We start from the raw sequence: 24,824 nt of genomic DNA on the forward strand, positions 1-24,824 counted from the left end.
TAATCATCGAAGTAACCCAAAAAACGGTCTAATAAATAGACTTTAAAGTTTTAGTTATTTATGGCGATGTTCGGAAAACAGATTATATAAAACTTTTTATTATTTATTTCTTTCTTTGATTTTACTCTTTGCAATAATTTAATATAACGGAACAAAAATATTGTGAAAAAATATTTTAATTTAAATAAAAAATAAGATTTTTATGCTCATAATGCACGTAAATTTTATTAGTGTTTTTTGAACGTTATCGTTTCTGTAAAATAGAAGGAATCATGTCACGTTAAAAAGTAAATAAAATAGTTAAATGATGATGGCGTACCTACATACATTAGTCACCACCCAGTAAACCAATCGATCATACAGACAGTATTAACAAAAACAAACTATATATAAATATTCATAATAATATTTCCGATATATCATCAACGATTATTCTGACGGTTTCAAAAATATGAATATTGAATGAATTCCCCTCAAAAGGCACTATTCGTGGTTTTTCAAACAATACAAGATAGCACTGCCTCTTTAAAGGTTTCCTATAAATTCGATATACTTCAAAGGGTGGGTACTTTCAAACATTGTAGAAGGTTGTCGGGTGGGGCCTTCCCCACAGGGTGTTACGATGTAGAACTGTTGCGATGTGTATTATTCATATTTATATATTACTGGTTTTTATTGACATGAATAGCCCTTGAAAATATAAGTTTTTTTATTAAAAAATAAAAGTGCTTTAATACGATCAAGATAACGGTGTAATCCCGTCACGGTATATACCAACCACTAATCAGATATTAAGTAGTCAGACAATTTATTATTATATATATGAGAGCAAAATACTCATTACATAAGTATCTATTATAACGTCTTAAGTCGACGATGGGATAAAAATAAAACCACTCACAAGACAAAACTATTGTCTTGATACACGCTTATTAAATATCGCTTCAATTTCCATATTGTTACGATTGCAAGCTCGTAAGACAAATTAGCTTGCAATATCAATAAAGATAAAAAACGGCAATCGTAAAACGCGCAACGCGAATTCCTTGCAGTACCTAAACGGGTCACTGACCGGCATACTAAATTTTTTAATGTACTGCTGCAGTTATTCGTGCATTTTGCGGTATTGAAAAATTCACGTAAATTTACCGTAAGCTGGAGAAATGGAGTTTTACTGCTGTTCCAAATTCGTCACTAAGGATTTGAAGAACGAATGAATTATATAACTAACTTGCTACCGAGGTAGGTGTAAATGATTATCGGAGCCGTCGGGGCATCAGGGTAGCATGCGTAATCGATCTTGTGACGTTCCATTACAACTAAGAGGGTATGGATAACTATGGTTCTTAGTGGGTAATAGTCCTTTCTTGTGTCGTAAGGATTATATATTTTAGAGCTATATGACAGGAGGCTAAACCAGAACCCAAATAAGGCAACGACACGTGACGAAATACAGGGAAATAAACTCGATCGAAATGATTAATCATTTTCTTGTCTTGTTATCCTCTATGACAGATAACAAATGCCGATAACAATTGAATGTTACAGATAGCTTACTTCGTTTTTCGTGCCGTTGACATACATAGTTATAGAAAAACAAATATTGCATTAATAGCTGTTCGTTTTCTTACAAGTGAAATTCATACAAAGTTACCCCATACATGTTTCCCTATTAAACTTCTAAAATCCTTTCGTAGCGGATAATTACGTCACAAAATAAATAAACCAAAGTTACAAATGTCAGCTTCCTAGACTGAATGGCTTTGACGGTTGATGTTTAGTTAGGACAAACGATTTTATCCGAATAAAGAAATCGCTTCTCTTCCCGTAGCTAAAGATATGCCTCGTGTATATACGAATGAATACATCACTTACCTATCGCGGCGACTGGTAAACAGTTGAAGCAGTCCGTGAAAGTTTTCCATAGTTTGATGTTGTACCTCCTTTTACATTCGTCGTAGAACCTGTTGACAATAGAGAACCAGCTTTAGAAACGGTTTTTCTTCACGTTACAACGCTTGTATTATACGTAACGGCCCAGTGGTTATATGACGAGAATCCTAACCGATGATTCAGAGTTCATACATAAGCAAGCATCACTGTATTTTCGTGCACTTAATTCGTGCTTATAATTCAACCCGAGTTCGGCGATGAAAGAAATCGGTGCAGCGTAGTGGAGTAAGTTCCAAAACTTACTCCGGAATACCTATTCTTTTTTACGTTACACAATTAATCAATCTTTCAATCGTTAAAATTTCCGTGTTTGTGCAATCCATTACACCCTGTTTACTTTCACGGTGTATGTATACCTATCTATATATAACATATTAAAAACAAAAAAAAAACGTATCGTGTGAGTGTATCGTCGCTTAGAGAACTGGATTAATAGACGAGTTTTGAAACAGGACCTAGATACCGTGAGGAGAGATCGTCCTCCACGAACTCGTAACATTAATTCAGCTCGCTTTGTTCAAACCAGGTCATCTGTCATCACAGACACTACACTCGTAATCGCAGACAAAGCATTCACTCATATATATGGAATTCCGATTCTACTTGAACAGAATTATGATTGTGAATCTTGTAGAAACTAGAATCATAATTACGTATTTTATTTATTTATATATCGACAGCAATGTAACGAAACTAAAGGCCTTTCTTATATACTATTTATTTTTAATTGAAGTATATTTATCTAGCGTTTATCAGTATTTATGTGTTTTCATATAACACGTAGTTTACGTATAATGTTGTTATTCACATTATTTTTTTTTAGAATAGGAAGGCGGACGAGCATATGGGCTACCTGATGGTAAGTGGTCACCAACGCCCATAGATATTGACATTGTAAGAAATATTAACCATCGCTTACATCACCAATGCGCCACCAACCTTGGGAACTGAGATGTTATGTCCCTTGTGCCTGTAATTACACTGGCTCACTCACCCTTCAAACCGGAACACAACAATACCAAGTGCTGCTGTTTCGCGTTAGAATATCTGATGAGCTTGCACAAAGCTCTACCACCAGTATATGATATATGTGTATATAGAGAGGGTGGATGCTTTTTTTTATGCAATTGCATCAAGTTCTAAATTGACGTATAATAGAAATCATGATTGAATACATTGCTAGTACCTAAAACGAAACAAACGGCTTTTGTACTGAAAATTCTTTCATTTCTGTTTTTGTTAGTTATTTAATTTATACAATAGAGAAGCCAACTGCGGAGGAGATATTATAGTGCACAGGTGTGTGTGTATGCAAACACAGATGTACTATTCCTTTATCCGCATACGGGATAGTAATCCAATTCGGTCGAACGAAGATATTAAACACAGGACTAACGAGTTTTCATTGTTAGAACATATACACGTTGTTATGAATAGTATATAAAACATAAATAAAATAAATAAGACCTAGTTCATAATGTCACAAATTAACAATTGCATACAATGAATGATACGAGCGTTTCGACGAATGTGAACCACGCTCATAACGCGCGAGACGCGACCCAACCTGACTCAGATGTATGGTGAAACTATTGGCTTCATTCCAAACGGCAATGCGTATAAATTGGCGTTTCACGTTTTAATATCGATTGGATCTCTCTTATCATATTTTACATTTCAAAGACAGATGTTTTTTTTTATAGAATAGGAAGGTGGACGAGCATATGGGCCACCTGATGGTAAGTGGTCACCAAAAACACATTGGCATTGTAAGAAATGTCAACCATAAAAAAAAAAAAATAATGATAAAAGTATATAAATACATTTTTTCGATTCGATTTATGAATGGAAAGATTTTATTTCTAGTATTATAAAATACGATAACAGTTTAAGAGACAATTGCTACAAAGCTTATACGCTTATACTTTTTGTCACTTGGTAGGGCTTTTTTTAAAACATCGTGAGGAAACCTGCATGTGTCTAATTTCACTGAAATTCTGCCACATGTGAATTCTACCAACCCGCATTGGAGCAGCGTGGTGGAATAAGCTCCAAACCTTCTCCTCAAAAAGAGGAGAGGAGGCCTTTAGCCCAGCAGTGGGACATTCACAGGCTGTTACGGAAGGGCTTTTTGAAAAAGTCATTCTGGTAGTTGCCGCCGACTCATCAGATCTACCCTCAAACATGTGTTCCGGTTTGAAATGCGAGTGAACCAGAGTGTAACCAGTCAATCGTTCGTGATGAAATTTTGCCGACACGTTGTCAGTATCACAGAAACGAGATAGAATACCTAACACGAGTCGCGGGCATAAACTATTAGATAAATATTGAAGAAATTCAATCGCTACTTCTTTTAATCAATACTAATCGATCGAACTTTTCTACTTAACTCAGTTTGCATCTTATCGCGTTAATAATATCAACATAACAATACACCGTTTCTTAATCGAGGTTCAATAATTCCATTACTCATCATTTGTCCTAAGCCCCTATATACTAATTGAAATTTAATTAGTGCTGATGGCAAATATCGCCTTTAACAGGGCACGTTACGTTTGCTGTGTTTGAAAACACTTGGTGGTAAAACTTTGTGTAAACCCGTCTGGGTAGTTACCACCCAATCATCAGATATTCTATCGACAAGCAGAAATGCTTAGTTTTGTTGTGTTCCGGTTGAAAGTGTGAGTGAGCCAGTGTAACAAGAGGCACTAGGAATATAACACCTTAGTTCCTCAGGAGCATTGGCTATGTAAGAAATGGTTAATATTTCTTACGGCGCCAATGTCTATGAGCGGCGGTGATCACTTAGCATCAGGTGAACCATTAGATCATACGCCTACCTATTTAATAAAATAGGAAGAGCTATTGGTGTATTTCATAGAATTATACCATTCTGATCTAAATTAAGTGTTGAATATCGTTTCGAACTTTTATAAACGAATAACGTGAAAAAAGCGAGGCTTAATGTTAAATGTATACAACATCAAAAAAACGCAAAAATTTATCAACAACAGGCGTTTATATACAAATAATTCAATATAAAAATATAAACACAACTTGTTTATCAAACAACATAACTAAACATTTGTCGTATCCGTTAATCGTTTTACTTGCGTATTGAAAAAAAAAAAAACATTTCGTAATAATTTTTTCTCCATACAATGCAAAAATAAGTCGAATGTCAAGGCGTTATTGATCGCGAGCCTTATCTTGTTGAGCTTATCTTTGAAATGAGTGGTGATGTCATTCCATTTATAACAATGAAGGTATGTTGACTTTCCAAAATTTAGGTACATGCGTTCTCGGCCGAAGCAATTTTTGAAGATACTAGCCACTCCATGTGGAATCACTCGACCCCTTCGATCGTAAAGTGATGTTATATAGTCTACGAGTCTACACCTGCGGCTATGCGCGCATGTTTTTGAGAGGTTAGGTATTAAAATGTAAAAAATTTCAAATTTCATCAAAATCGGTTCGGTGGTTTTATTGGTATGGTGGTTTGGTTGGTGGCGTTGTCATGCCTACAGGTAGTTACTTTCACATTTATAATATAGTATAAATAACCTTTCTTAATAAATAAGCTATCTAAGGCATAAAGTATTTTTTTATATCGGACTGGTAGATCTTGATACAAGCGCGTTGAAACACTTACTTTTCAGATTCATTGTTATATAGGCGTAAATGTCTGTTATAGGTGGTGACCATTTACCATCGGGTGGCCAATGTGCCCGTCCACCTAACTCTATTATAAAAAAGTCTCTTTTCATTAGCAAGGTATTTAATGATATGTATGGTTTAAAAATATAAAAGAAAAAAAATTTTCAATATAAACGAATTTCTTTTTACACTAGTATTAATGCTGTACGCATAACTTCAAATCATTTGAGTAAATAATAATAAAAAAAAAAAAGTTAGCCTACACCGAGTTTATCAATAAACCTTTTTTTTTTAATTGGGTAAACATTATTTATTACAAAATTAATCATCTCTCATAATCAAACAAACATGTGCGCTTAAATGATTTATACTCGTTAGTTTGTTTACGTAGCGTGTTTGGAGATTACGACGTCATCACGTAGCGAGTTAAATAAATACATAAAAAAAATTGACATTTCAAAAAAAAAAAAAAACCAGGATGACGCAACGCTTTCAAATTAAAAACGACAGAAACCGTGACTTTGAGGCGAACTGAAGAAGAACGTAACGAAAATAAAATGAAATGTTTCCACAATCGGGAATAATCGCCTCGTCGGGCCTCTGCATAAAGTTTTATTTCATAATTCGATGAACTTGTTAGGCAAAATCTCTTACAACTGTACCTTAGATTATAAGATAAAGAGAGATAATAAAAAGTCGAAAATCATATCAGACAAGATGAACGATTACGCGATAGGCAAACATGGATATATGTAGTCATTGTACGATATTAATTATTTCTGTAAATCCATTGATCTTCGCACACTCAATAAACTTATTATGCAATAACATAAAAAAATACATTCGTTTAGACGGACGAAAATATGGGCCACCTGATGGTAAGTGGTCACCAACGCCCAAAGACATTGGCATTGTAATAAATTTTAACCATCGCTTACATCGCCAATGCGCCACCAACCTTGGTAACTAAGATGTTATGTCCCTTGTGCCTCACTCCCCTTCAAACCGGAACACAACAATACCAAGTACTGCTGTTTTGCGGTAGAATATCTGATGAGTGGGCGGTACCTACCCAGACGGTCTTGCACAAAGTTCTACCAGCAGTAAAATATATAGTTTATGGTGACTATACTATTTACTTTTAAATACAAACAACTTAAGATAAACATTGATAAAGTTGTTTGCAACTTGAAATATTTCTTTTATTTGAGTTATAATGCATATGTTGCCTTATTGTTCATGCAGTTATCACCTGTAATGGAGGTACCACTTCTTTTATTTTTTATTTTATGAACTGTGTGCTATCATGTGTGTACTTTGTTGGCGATCTAACAAATAAATGTATAAATAAATAAATAAACACGTTTATAAAAGTGAATTTTTAAATATAACGAATCACCGATTTACAATAAGTTTTAGAGTAATTTTATCTCCTTCATTACATTAGTGGTAATGAGGTAATAAAACGTAAAAATCCGTACACTATTAAAACGAACACGCAAAACGAACTTGAAACACGATCGACCTTCGATAATATGATACAGTGCAATGACTAATGCGTAATTTGTTGGCGCACGTAAGAGGGGTCACACAAGGCGCAATATTTGGTCCCTTTTGATTTCTATCACACAAGGCACATACATCATATTATAAGCATATTATTTTAATTGACATTTCGTTTTTTTTTTATATATACTGGCAGACTTGCATATGAGCCACCGCGGACATCACCGCTCATAGACACTTACGAAATATTAAACACTACTGCCTATCTTTGGATACTTAGATGTTAAGTCCATCGTGCCAGAAGTTACACTGGCTGACTCATCTTTTCAATCGGAACAAAAAAATAATAAATGTTTGACGGTAGAATATATGATGAGTGGCTGATAGATACCGCGCACAAAGTCCATCACCAACTAAATATAAAAATGCTTTAAAGTTTTTATAATAGATATAATAAATTACTCGACCATATTCAGGTTAATAAAATTAATACTTTAAATAAAATTAAATGTACTAAGAATAAGTACACACAAGTTCAGTTATTAATAAGAGGGCAGTGATGCGCGACCACTGACTGAGTCATCTCCCATGACATTTATAACAGTATTTTCTCCCCAATAACAAATGTCATTTCAATTTTTAAAAATACAAACGTTAATTTTATGAAACTTTGAAAGTGGTGTTATTCTATCAGCATTACGATTTTTGTTCTTTAATTTATGCATATAAAATAAAATATATCATGTGAATAAAACTTGTTAAGCAATTATTTCTTGCAATATTCATATTATTATTTTATGTGTTATGTACTCTTTATATATGTTTACAATCACTTTTATATTTCTAGATCCAATTCAAATCTTGGACACTATGCTGCTTTGCCAAGGATCTGCAGACTATATAAAGCGCTTTCTAAAGAGCACACTGACTTGGATATAGATACCACAGAAAGTTTAAAAATTATCTCATGAAATTGTTTACCAAAAAAAAAACTGTGTAATGTTTTGTTTTTTTTTTAAGTTTTAGTTTTTTTATTTTATTTTTTAGTTTTATTATTACCTGTTATTTTAATTTTTGTAGCTATATATAGATTATATAACATTTATTTTATACACATTTTTTATTTTTGTATAGTCATTATTAATGTGCTTGCTGCGGTCTCCTTTAATTGAAAGAGCACATATATTTAAAAAATTTATCCACGATGTAATGTACTCATAAGTGTGTATACTTTGTTGGATATCCTTAATAAATAAATAAATAAATATTTAAGAGTGTATTGTGCAAGTATACTATACATTTAACAATATCGAAATATGAAATCATGCTTGCTAATTATCATCGAAGGAAGTTTTGCGAGTCATAGGATTAACAAATTTATCTATGAATAAGATATAACAAATAACTGTTTTCATTTTTTGCAATCATCGGGAAATTCCTAATTTATCAACTAATAAATCTGAATGATATTATCTCTATACAATTCATTAATTTTCTACATTAAATAAATCACAAAACTTACCCGTAAATTCTATTAATGCTAGCGCATTCATGGTTCCCTCTTAATAAGAAGAAATTCTCTGGATATTTTATCTTGTAAGCGAGTAGCAGACATATCGTTTCTAATGACTGTTTACCGCGGTCCACATAATCGCCGAGGAACAAATAATTTGACTCTGGTGGAAAACCGCCGTATTCAAACAGCCTTAACAAGTCATAGTATTGACCATGGATGTCACCTGTTGACAAACAATAGTGTTAACATTTTTCTACCTAGATACATCATAAATTACAATATATATAATTAAAGTAAGCTTTCATAGGAACTCTTGAATCATATTTTACAGGATTATGTTAAATGCAAAGCTACCACTGGTTCGGAAAGTCAGAACTTAGTAATTACAAGTTGTTTTAATTTACGCTTCGATCATTACATCATATACAATAATTTAGTAAATCAATGTTGAAGAAGTAAAACAAATTATACATTGTAAGTATTGTTTTATTACTTATTAAATTATACTTGAATAAGCTCTTATGAGCCCTTTTGAATCCTCATCAAAAGGGCTCATAAAATTAAATTAAATGTAAAGTTCTGAATTACCGATTACCAGTTTTGAATATTACTTTTTAAGTTTAACAAAACAACTCCGCTCAACTTTTTACTTTATGTAGTAATTTGTATAACATATTTTTTTTTTTGTTGATATTAAAATATATAATAGCCAATGCCATTAAAAATCTATCTCCGTATTGATTGTCAAATTAAAAATTACCACTTTAAAACAATTTTTTTACTGTGCCAAATACACGTAGAAATATTATACAGAATGGGATATTTACGCCCATATAATACCAGTTTTAAGTATTATATATGTTAGCTTTACAGATATCTAAAGTTGAAGAGGTTGGAATAATTTATTTAAAAAAAAATTACATACAACTGACATAAAACATACTGCTTTAGAAAAAAAGAAGAAATTAACTAATTACATTCTCATCTGTGTTTACATTAGCTGTTGAATATAAATAGGAGCAATGAACTTTACAGACATACATATTTTATTTCGTAATCTTTTTTATTTATATTTTCCTTAATTGTGGATGTATCGAAAGTTATGTACACTGATTGTATATGCAAATTAAATAATAATATGTTGTATTTTTTTTTATATTATGATATTAATAATTAAAGAATATAGTAAAAATACTTTGTATAAAAAATTAGTAAAAATTAAGTGATCTCATTTAAGGAAATGTTGAATGACCATTACTTATAGTTATGCATTAATTTAACATAAATGTTTTATAATATTAGTGTTATAATATAGATATAAATAATTAGGGAAATATATCAACAACTAAAAAACTATCTTTGGTAATGTACTTGCTCTGATATTTTTGATGAAGACTAGAAAATTATTAAAAGTCGATAATTACACTACACTTTACTCATTTGAGTAATATATATACTTTTTTATACAACTATCACGATTTCTTTGTTTGTGTATTGATACAAAAAAACAATGAGCAGTTTCATATAAATAACATGTAATGCATACACTATTAATTAATTGTGGGTAGACTATAATATATTTTTTGTGAACAATCCGGGCACAAGGTATCAAAATAAATTTGAAAGTGAAAAGATCTTAGAAAGTTAGAAAGCGAATTATTTAAATGTTGTGTTTAAAATAAATGAACGTTAACTTACCACATATTTTTAATGGTGCTTCTAACTCAAGTAATATCGGTTGTGACAAGAATATTTCTCGTGATTTCAAGCATAGCCCTTTAATCTCAATTTCCGATAACTGTACATTCATGCCAGGCTTCTCGCCTCGCACTGAAAACAACAATATATAAACATTTCACCAACACTTATGAAACTCACAATAAACTCACTGATTTTCCAAAATAAAAATTAAATTAAACTTTTAGATCACAAAAATAACTTATGAACACTTTATCGTCAAATTTACTATACCTATTTGGCTTTTACCTTTTAATAATTTTTTTATTACGTTATCGATGTTTAACTCATCTGTGTCTCTGTCTGCCATTGGATATAATGTTTGTGCACGAAATATGACTAAATAGAATAAGAAATAGAAAAAAGATTGGTAAGATTTTTGCCGATTGCGAAAGGTACACCCTATTTCAATTCTCGGCTAAAATGAAATTCAATGGCGGAGAGTCCGAGACATCACTCACACAATCAAACGTAAAACACATCATCAGTGTTCCCCCTACAAAAAATATAATATTTAATGTTACAAGTTCTTTGCTTTTCGAAAAATATATAAAAAAAGGTAAAATAAGTAGATTTTAAAATTTAGTGTAATTGAATTTTTTTCCATTAGAATGAATTGTGAAAGATATTTTGAAGTAAGCTGCATCATTTATTGGTGTGTCATTTTAGCTTATGAAAATACAATGAACTCGTGCGTCTGTTAAAAAAAAATGCTCGTCTCATGTTTCGAAAATAACATATGAGTTTGTTTTATAGTAAATAAATTTAACAAGAAATTAATAAATCCAAGACACATATAACTTAATAGTGGGGTTATTGTTAGTCAATATTTTATTATCTTTAGTAAACAACTTAGTTCAGTTTAAGATATGTATTCTTTAAAGTAATAATAAAAAAATTAAATCTTTACAAATATTATATATTTAACTAGATTTTAAGCTGTTTCATTGTTGGTGACAGAACTTTTGACAATTTTTCTAATCTTTTTTCGGTCCTCTGTACGGATGACGTTTACTGAAACAAGTATTTTGATTTAAAATCGTAGTAATAAATGTTGTATATAATTATTATCTTTTGATATATTCAGTTCATATTTAAAAAAAATCAAGCAAAAATCTTACGCGGGTATTGTTAAAGTGTAAATTCCAAACTTAGTGTTGACATCTTCCAAACGGAATATACTTTGAATATATTCTTTATCCGCTGGAACTGCTGGTGTCTCAAACACCAAATTCATTATGTAATCTTCGACACAACTAAAAATAAACAAATATATGTAGTTTATTACAAATTAATTTTTTTTTTTGGTGCTTTATGATTAATGCTTACGACATAAGTTTGGTTAGGTTGATGAAAGAAGTATATATGACAACTGTTTAAATGTACTGGTAAAAATCAATGTAGGTATCAATTTTTGATTACTTAATCTTAAAAAATGCTGTATTGTTCGAGCGGAACAGAATGGAGTTATACAATCTCAAATATCGTAATAAATAAGAGCAAGCCACGTATGGTGACGGGTAACCAATCCACAATCAAGGTGATACGACTTCAGAATAGTACAAACATTTAAAATAAAATACTATTGAATGCACTAATCCAATGTATGATGATAATTGTAACTCACTATGCGCACGGTTGATAAGGAACTAGTTTTTCAATTCTGTTAGGACGAAGAGTTTCAACATAAGGATCCGCAACAAGTTTAGTGGTTTCTGGTGTTGGACCTTTTCGAGTTTTGGGCGTAGGTGCTGGAGGCTAAAATAATTTATAATTAATATACAATACCTGGTGTCTTACAACTTGGTTTATGAGAGTAAAGGAATAGGCAGTGCACCTGTATGCACTGTGCCTGTATCTGTGCTCTGTATTTCCTACCTAATTCGTTAGTGCTCGAGATTGGCCACCATCGCCAAAATTCGATTGAGATTATATTATTATTCATCGGAAATTTTTGATACTATTTCATCTCAGGGTTGTAGAGTGTGGAGATAAGAAGAAGGGAAAAACTTTTGTGTGTAAAAAGTATCCCTTAAAATGTTTGAAATATAGATGGCGCTGCAGTAGCTAGAGGATAAAATGTGAAGGAACGTAGTAACACTCGGTAGAGTAAAACAAAACTAGAGAGAGATAGTTAGACATCCGCTTACAAATGGCGCTGTTATCAAATTATTCTGTTAATTAATTTTATAAATCCACATTAAAAGCTATAGCAGCGCTATACCGGCACTTTATGGAACCCCTTATTTCATACGTTTCACTCCTTACATCTATACTGCATAGCCGTGACATTATAATTAGATGGAATTTTGTCAATCGTGCTTATTTTGTAATTCATTTAAGTGAACCATAATTTCTCTGGACACATAATGTGAGAAAATATAATATAGAATGTGTGTCTAAAGTAATATTAGAACTTTACAGTCAAATTCGCTACAAAAACAACTGCCGACAAGAATATGATTGTGGTGAAGCATAAAAAAGGAATATCAGGGCTTTGACAATAACCAAAATATTTAAAATCACCCTACAACATAATTCAACTTCGTGATTTTTGTACTAGAAAAAATTTGTACAGAGTGTATTTTTTATATACAACAAAATACTACTTAATACCTTCACAGCTCCATAGACAACTTCAATAAGAACTTTAACATCTGCTTCTAAGATTCTTAGAAATTTATGAACGTTCCATTTCGTTACTTCCTTATGATTGCCCAATAAACCTAACAGCGGCGTTACGTCACACCTCGTCAATCTATCGAAAAATAAATCAAATTTAAAATAAACTATTATTCGTTTCAAATGCAGCTAAGATAGGATAATTTAAAAAGGAACACTTAACATGCAGCCACTTTAAAATAACATTGAAACAACTCAAGGATAAGATACACCGAAAGCATAGACAACTCGTCTGTCGAATTACAAATACAATAATTAAAAAAGAAACGCTCTGTATGACGTTAAACGTCAAGTGACACCGGTAAGGACCGTTAGCGACGCTATCAAGGTATTTTTTGTACGGTATTATTTTACGTCATTTTTTACTTTAATAGGGTGCTAAATGATTGACGAAATATGTGCTAAGCAGTTGTGCTATGCCTTTGAGAGTAACTTATTATTTTTTAAGGAGAAATTTAAGTATGCAAAGAGCAAATTATTAGAATAAGATTATTATTTATTTAAATTGTTCTCGTTGTCGTTCCTTACTGAAACGATAAAGGTTTATTGATTATTAACTTGTTGAACTTCTTATGATGATGATTATTTTTATAATACTTATATACAATATTTGAAACAAAAACTAAATTCCTTTCATTACATTCAGTCGAATATATTTCTGATACTAAAATGCCACTTCATGTAGTTCAAAAGGTCTTATCCTAACAGGATTTGGAATAGATAACAAAAACCCTCAATTAATTATAACTTAATAACACTTTCACTGTCATTTCAATATTATTAGTTATTTTGTAAAAATTAAATCTACTACCTGACGCAACTATTTACGTAAGATATAGTTGATATTAATTTAATGCAAAACTCAACACCTCACAAGATCATCAATTCCTTTTAACACTTTCATAATTGTCGCGTCTGCATTGTTGCTCAAATCGTTAACATGTTGCGTCTTTTGTTTCTCCATTTCAAGTTCCGCCATCAGCGCGGCCAATTTCTTATCTTGGGTTTCTTCTCGAGATTCGTTCATATCGCGTTGATCGACTTTAACATATAAATCAGGATTAGGGCTCATTGGATAAGGCATACAAGAATACAAAGCCAAGAAGTACTGATTAATATGTTAGAGCTTACAATTAACAGACGAGGGGCACGTGGGACACGTTTCTTTTATTATTCGTCGAAAAACCCGAATCATTGAATCCGGGAAAAAACGTCTTTGTGTCCACGCGCTGAATTAATAATAAAATAGTAAAAAAACAGTCTTTTAAATATCCCACTGCTGGGTTAAGGGTTACTCTCATTTGGAGGAGAAGATTTGGAGCTTATGCTCCACGCTGCTCCAACAGGTTGCGTATCGTGCTCATGGGTAAAACCAATCATCGTGAAACCGGCATGTGTCAGTAGAAAATATCACACAAGTACATATATATATATTTAACCTGCACATTGTAATGGAGGATCAACCAGAAAGGGCCTTTCTAGTAGTGGAGTATTTTAGGATTGTTACTTATTAACTAATAATATCCTTGGACATTTTTCACATACAGCCATCTGATCCCAAATTAAGCTTGTACAGAGCTTGTACTATGGAAACCAGACAACTGATATACTACATATACTAATTTTCTTTTTGTAAATACATACTTTTATAGATAATTACACCCAGACTCAGAACAAACAGACATGTTCATGCATACAAATGTCTGTCCTGGGTGGGAATCGAACCCACAACCTTTGGCGTGAAAGGCAAGTATCTACTTACCACGCCAACCGGCCCGTCAAATAATACGACTCAAAGCTTTAGTATCATCTATAGTAATATGCCTTACTTATTTTCTGCCGTAATATTTCAAGATCCCGTCTCATCATGATAGATTCTTGTAGTACTTCGCATAGAAGCACAAAAATTGAGAAGTTCTGTATTTCATACGCATTAAAATTATTAACAATAGTCGTCACTCTATCGGAGCCAGCATAATTCTACAAAAAAACCACGTATTACAATGAATCTAAATAATTTCAACTAATTAAAAAAAAATATTGGAACGAACTTCTTTTTTTTTTTTGGAATTCCTATCTTTCACCTAAAATAGTGTTAAATCATAAATTTTTATATATTGAAGTTATAACTTAAGTATATAAAAGTATATAGTGTTTTAGATATTATAAACAAATCTACATTAACTTGTTCAAGTCAATTTAGTATTTGTCCTGGGATTGAATTTACAAGAGCATTGTTAGTTACAATGCTCTTGTAAATTCTTTGAATACACATTTTCACGATCAAAATTTTGCATTTCATGTATTTAATTTTTTTATGTCTTTGTTTCGTAGCAAAGCAAAGCACTAATATTTGATAATCGGGTGGCCTGTTAAGCAGTATTAACTTTAGAAATATTTTCGTATTTGTAACGTACAAATATTTCTTCTAAAAGAGCATCATGACGTGAAATCTCTTGTTCGCAGCGTTGTACTTCTTCTTGTCGCTTAATTTCTTCTTTCTCATCGGCTTCGCAGATCCTTCGGGAACCCTTCACTCGGAGAAACTCTTCTAATTTTGCTAGATGGTTTAATTCTCCTTCAAATGATTGCATTTCCTAGAAAACAATACTGAATCTTGTAACTTCGTGTGTCAGGTAAAACATGATTTCCAGAAAAGTCTAAATAGCAAAAAATCTTCAATTCAAATTAATAGGAATATCGATTAAAGAGGAAAAAATCTATCATATTGAATTTTAAAACAATCTGGTCCAGTGAAAATCCAGATAATGAATATTTTAATTATTGTAACTATTATGTGAAATCATGAGTTAAGAGAACAATGAAAGCATCAGACCGATATATCTCTATTTAGTTGGAACAGCCCTTTCCATTTTAAGGCTTCCAGCATTCTGCAACACTCGTCCCTGTCTCCAAAAGCATTAGCGGCAATTTCAAATATATCCATAAGATATTCTTTACCCTTTACCAATTTACCAATAGTGCGGTTCCATTGAATATTGAAATCGTTCCTGTAATACAATTTTCATGTGTTCGTATTGTTTTGTTAAATTAAGCAATAGAAATGTTTGATTGGTATTAAGTTTTGTTATGGTAAGTTTCCTCATATACCTGCTTATAAGGTAAACAAACCTTAGATTTACAAATTGCATGCGATTTTCTAATTATTCTGCTGTGTAACGTACTAATAACTGTTCCTGATTAATTTACTTTTAATTTAAATTACACCTATTTTAAATTAAATACGCCTTATTAAAAAAATACTATAACAAATAAAATATATTATATTTTCAGCAGCACGAGTAAAGTCGTAGTAAGTTTTGTACAGTAATCTAACCTCTCAACAAGAAGCCTGTGAATCTCCTCACGAACGCTCTTGTTATTAGTATTAACGAGACAAAAACGTTTCGTCGCAAGATCCAGACGGTTCTCCATGCGACGGAGACGGTTATTAGCATTTTCTATCATTGCCAATTCCTGAACAATAACAGATATTTAAGATAAATACAATTGAAACAAAAGGCTTTGTAGACGTACATCAAATATTCTACATTCGTTAGTTTTCACCAAACAATATGTATTATCTTTGTTTAAAAGCTATTTGCAATATTCGATTGCATAAAATTTTAACTCGAAGCCTTTCTCTGGTTAGCAATATTTAGATTAGCTAAATATTGCTAACCAGAGAAAGGCTTCGAGTTAAAATTTAGAAATATTATATACGATCACTACATTTCAAAATATAGTGCTTTGGTTAGTATTGATGTACTGGTTAAGCACATTACATTAATATCCCGTAAATGTGCTGTTTTTGTGTAAAGTTCCTCTCGCGTTAAGGAGAAAGTTCAGGGTTTCGGGGTGACAGATATATATGCCCCGTTGGTCTAGTTGCTTGATGTAAGACCGCAGACCCGGAGGTCCTGGGTTCAATTCCCAGGTCGGGCCAATAAAAAGTTGTTGGGTTTTCTGTCAGAAAGTTCTCAGTAGCAGCCCGGAGTCTAGAAGTTGGAAGTGCGTACACTCCCGTACCTCGAAAAGCACGTAAAGCCGTTGGTCCTGAGCCTGAACTCTTTCCGGTCGTGTCGGATTGCCGTCCCATCGGAATAAGAGAGTGCACCTGTGTTTGCGCCAACACTTGTGCGTGTATAATACGTCTTGCGCAGTTGGCTAATCTCTCTTGAGATTGGCCGCCGGGCCCGACATCAGTCCGGATGACATTATTGCAAAATTAAATATTATACATTATATACTGTAATAAAATAACTGACTATAATTTCGTTGTATATGTATGGCGGATTGCCGTCCCATCATATTATGAAAGTTAGGGAATAGAGAGTGCAACTATGTTTGCGCACACACTTGTGCACTATAATATCTCCTGCGCAGTTGGCTAATCTCTCTTGAGATTGGCCGCTGTGGCCCAAATCGGTCTGAAGTACATTATTATTATATATGCCACAAGGTTATTCCACCACATGCAAGTATCCTATCAAAATTTCCTGCCCGATCGTGTTCATTATTTCTCCTAATCTAGAAATGGTTGTTTTGAACCTACTAACATAAAAATGACTGTTTTTATTCAAAACGTTTATATAACTTAGAGTGCATATGACTTGAATATTTAAATATTAGATAGCATACATCAGCTTCAGTGGGCACTTTCTTGAGCAGTTCCACGAGCTGTTTTTGTGCTAAATAATTCAAGCAATTCAGTTCCGCCTGTTGCGCTCTTTCATCTCTTAGTTCGTTCTCCAAGTGCTCGTATTCGACGATGGACTTCCGAGTGCCAGACTTGTTCAGATTGTCGCGGAGAGCATGCTGTCCTTTTTTCGCAAGCTGGATAAATAAAATAAAATATGTCATAAACAGAGACACGTTTTGACTTTACTGTTACGATCTGTACTGAGAAGTACTACAATATTCACGACGTATAATATTTTTAATATAATAAAAAACGATGACTTGATTTTTATTATTTATTAATCTTACATCTTTGTATATAGGTATACATATAAAATGGATATTGGTGTATGTTTGAGATAAACATATTTCGAAACCGTTGCCGTTGATTACCATGAATGATCATGTTATATGTATTTTTATATAAAAACTTTGATCTGGTATCATATCAGAAAACAGAATAGCAAAAACCAGTCGCATGTATTAAGATATGTTATATGTATTGGTACAAATTTAACGGGTTAAATAGATATAGGAACCGGCCATAAATAATAATAAATATTTCTAACAGTGTATATAGAATCATCCTTAATATACGCTGGCCCATACTATTTATATACCCATATATTATATAATACCCGTTTGTCCAGTATAAAGAAAAAACGAGTTATTTATTATTTGTCTGTTTTCAATCGCCGTTATTAAAATATATCTGTCGTTACTTTTTCATTTTGATTTTATCTGATCAATTCGTTGTAACATCTTCCTCTATAAATACCGAAAAGAAAATTCAAAAATAAAAACTAACATTGATACAAAGTAGAGTCTCTCTCAATTCAGAAGCAAGAATGGACAGTTGCTTTTCTTGGGGCGCCAGCTGTGGTATACCGCCGGCTCGCTTCTCCACGCTACACATGGGCGCCAGTTTTTGGAACTGAAATTGCAAATTATGTGTTAGGAATAAGATTTAATAGCTGTGTTAACTTTACACTTAAATAAATCTCATAAAAGGAAATCAAAGTGCTTTTAAGAGCCTAAATGAATAAAATATATTTTGATTTTTGAATAGTAACGATATTTTAGCTAATTTAATTATATAATAAATGTGATCTTTGCGCTATTGTTAATTTCGCTCGAAGCTAGAGATAGACGGGCTTGTCAGCATCAGGTCTAATCTTTTATAAGCTTATAGCGAGATAGGCATTTTGTGTCCATTGGGTCCCTACCATCATTATTAAAAACTCGACGTCAATTATGTACGTGTAGATCATTTCTCTATATCATCTTACCTAGAACTTAACTCTTATGACCTGACCAGTCCAGTCCTAGGACCGCAGCAAAGTGTGTATATGTCTACTATATTTTTTGTTCGATATTGTCATAAACATAAGATTTAAATGGTAGGGCTTTGTGCAAGCTCGTCTGGGTAGATACCACCCACTCATCAGATATTCTAAACAGCAGTACTTAGTATTGTTGTATTCCGGTTTGAAGGGTGAGTTAGCCAGTGCAATTACAGACACAAGGGACATAACATTTTAGTTCCCAAGATTGGCGGTGTAAGCGATGATTAACATTTTTTAACAATGCCAATATCTATGGGCGTCGGTGACCACTTGCCATCAGGTGGCCCATATGCTCGTCTGCCACCCTATTCTATAAAAATAAAAATAAAACATTTAGACACCCCTTGCCACCTGGGCGCTGCTAGTGATCCCTGGTCGGTGCAAAATTTGGTACAAAAAAAATAGATCATGCTAAAGTACATGGAGGTAGTCTAGGGTACATTTTTTTGTTATTCATCCCATTATTATTAAAAGGAATGAAATTAAATTGTCGTCCATTAAAAGGACCTAAAATAATGAATTCGAATGGCTTTACCGTTCGTTGTACATTGCTGAGTTCAGCTTCAGGGTCTATAGTCTTCTGTTCTACTTGAGACGGCATGTTTATAATAAATATGTAAAATATTTATGAAATAAGTCACTTTAGCAAAACTCTAAAAATATCAATATTTTGACAGAAGATTTATTGCTTTTTCGTATGATTTCATAGATAACAGACCGGTGACAATTTTTAAACGTTACCTTGGATACTTTTGTCTGTGTAGGTAGATCGTTTATGATACTTGATATGCCTGATTCTTCCATGTTAAGTAGCTGACGTCTGCTAAAGAGGACTTATAGTAGATATCTAATAATGTTCAATGTTCGATATCAGTGGCCCTCGGTATTACCAATTTGCTACCGAAGATACGAATTTAGTTAGTGCTCATGATGCAAATTCAGAGGTGTTTGCCCGGGTTTGAACCCACGATCATTCGTTAAGATTCACGCGTTCTAACCACGAAGCCATCTCGGCTATATTCCTAGAAGGTTCTTATTAAAGATTAAAACAAAAAAATTAAATTCGCAATTTATTTATTTCATTAATAATTTCACATAATCTTTATAATGTAAATACAAACTAGTCATCATTAGGTCTAAAATTAAGTTACAATAGTTAAGTACTTATGCGAGATGCCCATATTAGATGGATTGTGTATATTTAATGTTCCCATTTAATAGTAAAAAGGTTTTACAGCTTGTTTAATATGTTGTCGTGGAAAAAATAACATACAAATGGAATGTATGAAGATACGCAAATTTGTGCTTATTATAGAAATAACTACTTGGATAATAATAAAAAAATCTTTATTTTGTAATCTTATTTAAGATATGTATGCAAAATAAAGAATAAATACTTGATAGATCACATCATAAAAAATATTTGTATACCCAGTGTTGCAAGGGTAAATAAAATAAAATAATACCATTGTAAATTTCTTGTCTTCAGTCTCAATTGAAAAAAAAAATCTAATTAATTTAAATGTTTTACATATATTTTTATATTTAGAAAATTATAATTTGTTTCGATAGCTAAAACAGATGTGAGATGTGTGAGACACACGGGGCCCGTAGAGTTTAGATGGGTGTGTGCAAAATATTAACTTTCATAGAACTCTAGCGAACTGTTCAATGATTTACTATATTTAATAAGCTATATGTGCGCACACATGCAACTAAGCAATCTTTTATACTCGCACACATACATTTTTGCGATCGCGAAAACAGAGCGATATAAAGATTGCTTTGCAGTTGCGTTCTTGCATACAATAGCTTTGTTTAATAAAGTAGGTTCATATATAACAGCGTTAACGCCGGCAAATATTAAGATTTACTTAATGATTGCCAGCAAAAATCTTGTACAATTTTGTAGTGTGAGTTAGCGCGAAGAACTGTATATGTGCAACAAAGTATTTGTCAGTTCAAAATGGTCGACCGAATGTACCAACTGCAAGCTCGAAACAGTGTAATATTATTTAAAATCCTAAACAAGACAATGGCACAGCCGGTTTCCTCGTGCGCAGCACGATTACTAAACATATCTTTAAAACAAACGCAGAGCGTTTATTTGTCAGACGTTTGCTGGCTGTAACATTGTTTAAGATGGAAATATACAAATTGATTTCGTAAGGCAAGCGAATTTACATTTTTCATTAAAAATATTTTTACATATGTAATAAAAAGCAATAGGCAATAAACTTTCAGCGACTATTGAATAATAGTATTAAAACAGACTTTATACGCTGGATTATTATTTTATCGCTACATTTTTTTGTTATAAATTGAATATAAAGTACTGTGATTTTAGACCGCAGTCACATCTGCTTTTATAAGAACCCATGTACAGCCGAAACATTATAATTTAGATAGAGAACATGCTATAATTTATACATTATAGTTGAAACATTAATGACTGTAAGAATATATTGCAAGCAAATATACATCATATATACTTATATGTTTTTTTTATAATATTGCACAATTTTGAAATAAATATTATCGTAATAAACATTTTTCACAAACAATTGATTTCTTTTATCTTTAAGGCACTTACAAAGGCAAATTGTTTTTTAATATTTAAAGAGCCTTGACGGAAATTCAGCGTAAATATAAATTTATTCATAGAGTTCAAAGTTATCGAATTTAATTTAATTTGTAAATTGTATATAATACGATAAACAATATTTTAAAATCCATTAAAGGCACTCGGACACTAATTAAAAATATATTGTTAAAAAAAATTGACATATTAGATATTAATGATATTGATTAATTTAAATCTAAGATTGCAGCAGATCGTTATATTATATAATATATTATTGTTTATTAATTATTGTTAATAATATGGCTATTAAAATGTATTCAGTGAACAATTATTACCACTACTTTCGCGTTTATTTTTTAAAGTGCACTAATAATTTCACTTCTAGTGATCTACGACTAAAATAAGTGTTATTTACAAAATGTTAACGTGTTCTAAAAGACTGTCTAGCCGCCAAAAATGCTTTTATTTTGCAGATATTCGATATTTAAATCATTTTTTTTTAAAGTCTCAGATTGACAAAGGGGTAAATTATTTTGATTTTTTAATTTCTGCATATTGTATTGAAGCTGTTACAATCTAGCTCATATACTATAATAAATATATTCTGCTTATACATAGATTTCTTTCGTTTTAAATAAACAAGTCGAGACAAAGCTATAAGAGAAAGGGAAAGAATAGAATGTCCATGAAATATATATATTATATATATATATATATATATATATATATATATATATCTTATTGGGAATTAAATTTAAAACATTCTTTTCTTTTCTCAGATAGCTTTAGCTGTTTATTGTGCACTTATTTTATTATATAATATGTAAGAATTACGATAAAGAATTGACATTTTCCTTTAAGCAGTGCAGAGACTGAATATTATATTAATATATGTATTTATTTCAAGCGACAAGTAAACATAACTTTTTACCATTATATCTCTCCGTCTTGATTATCTGTGCATGAATTTGACAAATGACATTTTACTCTTAGACACAATTATAGGACGAAATGTTACCAATTTAAATATGTTTAAAATAATGTGGCAAATTAAAAGAGAGGAACTCGTCTCAAATATCTCTTTAAATATACTAAATATTAATTTATTTTAAAGTTATCTAAAGATAAAATATCTGCGAAAATAAAACATATGTCTATTATATTAAAATGTATAATATTTTAATATTGAATTAATCAACGTTAACTTGTATTTATTGTTTTTAAATATAATTTTACTGATTGTTAAATTGGACCAAGTATTTATGTAAAATTCTATATTATCCTGTCACTTGATATATAAATACGATTACTTTATAAAGTAAATTGTTTTTCCAAATTACTTTATCCAATACTTATTATGTTTTGAATTAGAATTTTTTATACTAGACACTTAAAATTAACAAGATGGCTGACGTAAATTAACAACATGGGGGATTGGCAAAAATTAGGTTAGTATGGTTAATGGCGTTCTGTTTCGTGTGATTATTTACATAATTCGTTTATCGGTATTTATTTCGAAATATTAAATCTAGTTTGTGTGTGAACTCCTGGATTTCTCCGGTTTAACATCTGTTGTACCATATCCGCCCATATACCATACCATTTAAAATGATTTTAAAAAAGGAATGCTATATTTCTTAATTTTACTTAAATTTTGTACGGAATGCCCAAATTGAAGACAAATACTAATCAGCCACTAGAGTGCAGTACCTACGAATCTCATTATCTAAATAAAACTCAGTAAAACATTAAAAATTACACGTAAAGTAACTATCAACAATCTAATTAAGATACTAACTATCACTGCAAATGTGTAAACATCACACGGTTTTAAAAATAAAATTAGACTATATCCTAAAAACGCGGCAATACCGATCGCATCCGTTCGAAACAAGATGGCGGCCACGAGGACTACAGATGATAAATTATTTTTGTACAATGGTGTAAAAACGCTCAACGCAGCGGGTATAATGTTTACGTCGTGATGTTTTATAATAAATAGATATAAAATGGTGGCGGTGTTTTTGTTTATGGCTTGAGAGAGTTGCACCAAGAGTTGGGTACAGCAGATCACCGTTGAAAAAATCCTAGGATCCTGGAGGTCCGAGGTGGAGCGACGGGCTCCGGGAGCTTCCTGCGCTTCTCCTGGGTCATCAGCTTGTGCTTCATTTGTTCATCGATCAATTCCTGCATGTCCATCTGTAACAGTTAAATACTTTTATGAGAAATCGTATGAACTATTATAAAGTTCTCATTATCTAATCTCTCTATCATTTGATATTTAATTATGCAAAAACTATGAATCTAATTGATATGGAACTTTGACATTATGATAGTTTATGTAAATATCAAGAACGAGCATTGCCATATAGAATATATTTAATATTCTGATTTAAGGCATTTATCGAGGAAAGCTCGATATATTTTGGGAATATTATTAAGCAAGCTTAAATAGTTATGTACATATATGATAAATTTGTGATATCTTACCTGCCACTGTTCTAGTTGCTGACCTAGATCGATCTTCTGTCGCACAGCCTCGTACAGCTGGCTGTTGGCCTGCATCAGCTCCACTCTGGTCTTCGCTAGTGCCACCTGGTGATAGTAAAAAAATATAACACAATAATTAGACATTTATAAGTAAAATCTTTTGAGCCATTAGGTCGTTATTATTTAAGCAGATCTTGTTTTATTTTCGGACAAATATAGCCATTATTTAGTACAGTACAGTAACAGCCTATACTGTAATGTCCCACTACTGGGCTAAGGCCTCCTCTCCCTTTTTGAGGAGAAGGTTTAGAGCTTATTCCACCACGCTGCTCCAATGCGGGTTAGTAGAATACATATGTGACATAATTTATCACTAATATATATAATCATAAATTAAGCATCTCAAAAGCCGAGATGGCCTAGTGGTTAGAACGGGTGAAACTTAACCGATGATCGTGGGTTCAACCCCGGGCAAGCACCGCTGAATTTTCATGTGCTTAATTTGTGATTATAATTCATCTCGTGCTTCACGGTAATGGTAAAACATCGTGAGGAAATCTGCATGTGTCATTATTTATATCTCGAACAAACTATAAACTTATCTATATATCTCATTTGACTTAAAGTGATTTTATTTTATTTTTAGTTTTTTTTTTAAAGTTAGATTTCATTT

The 24,824-nt window shown here is 31.9% G+C and overlaps 3 protein-coding genes across 4 annotated transcripts in view; all 3 read right to left on the minus strand.

Moving 5' to 3' along the window:
• The window catches only part of LOC126775562 (serine/threonine-protein phosphatase alpha-2 isoform), a 31,989-nt gene extending 21,131 nt beyond the window's left edge, over positions 1 to 10,858 (minus strand). For both annotated transcript variants that reach the window (XM_050497596.1, XM_050497595.1), the window contains exons 1-4: positions 10,619 to 10,858; positions 10,331 to 10,462; positions 8,639 to 8,855; positions 1,876 to 1,964 (exon numbers count right to left, since the gene is read on the minus strand). In XM_050497596.1, coding sequence (XP_050353553.1) covers positions 1,876 to 1,964; positions 8,639 to 8,855; positions 10,331 to 10,462; positions 10,619 to 10,679 — 499 coding nt within the window. In that variant the 5' untranslated portion in view covers positions 10,680 to 10,858. The remainder of the gene's footprint in view (positions 1 to 1,875; positions 1,965 to 8,638; positions 8,856 to 10,330; positions 10,463 to 10,618) is intronic.
• A 449-nt stretch (positions 10,859 to 11,307) lies between these two features.
• Positions 11,308 to 19,678, minus strand: LOC126775539 (uncharacterized). The gene is made up of 12 exons (XM_050497554.1): positions 19,613 to 19,678; positions 18,540 to 18,665; positions 17,693 to 17,887; positions 16,389 to 16,528; positions 15,888 to 16,062; positions 15,469 to 15,648; positions 14,881 to 15,031; positions 13,921 to 14,092; positions 12,986 to 13,127; positions 11,997 to 12,127; positions 11,491 to 11,625; positions 11,308 to 11,383 (listed from the first exon to the last, which is right to left on the minus strand). The coding sequence occupies exons 1-12, from the start codon at positions 19,676 to 19,678 to the stop codon at positions 11,347 to 11,349; spliced, it is 1,650 nt and encodes a 549-aa protein (XP_050353511.1). The 3' UTR covers positions 11,308 to 11,346.
• A 456-nt stretch (positions 19,679 to 20,134) lies between these two features.
• Positions 20,135 to 24,824, minus strand: part of LOC126775531 (bicaudal D-related protein homolog) — a 99,000-nt gene continuing 94,310 nt past the window's right edge. The window contains exons 8-9 of the mRNA XM_050497544.1: positions 24,152 to 24,256; positions 20,135 to 23,860 (exon numbers count right to left, since the gene is read on the minus strand). Of these exons, the coding sequence (XP_050353501.1) occupies positions 23,732 to 23,860; positions 24,152 to 24,256 (234 nt within the window). The 3' untranslated portion in view covers positions 20,135 to 23,731. The remainder of the gene's footprint in view (positions 23,861 to 24,151; positions 24,257 to 24,824) is intronic.

The sequence above is a fragment of the Nymphalis io genome, chromosome 18 (assembly GCF_905147045.1).
Source record: "Nymphalis io chromosome 18, ilAglIoxx1.1, whole genome shotgun sequence".
Classification (NCBI taxonomy): domain Eukaryota; kingdom Metazoa; phylum Arthropoda; class Insecta; order Lepidoptera; family Nymphalidae; genus Nymphalis; species Nymphalis io.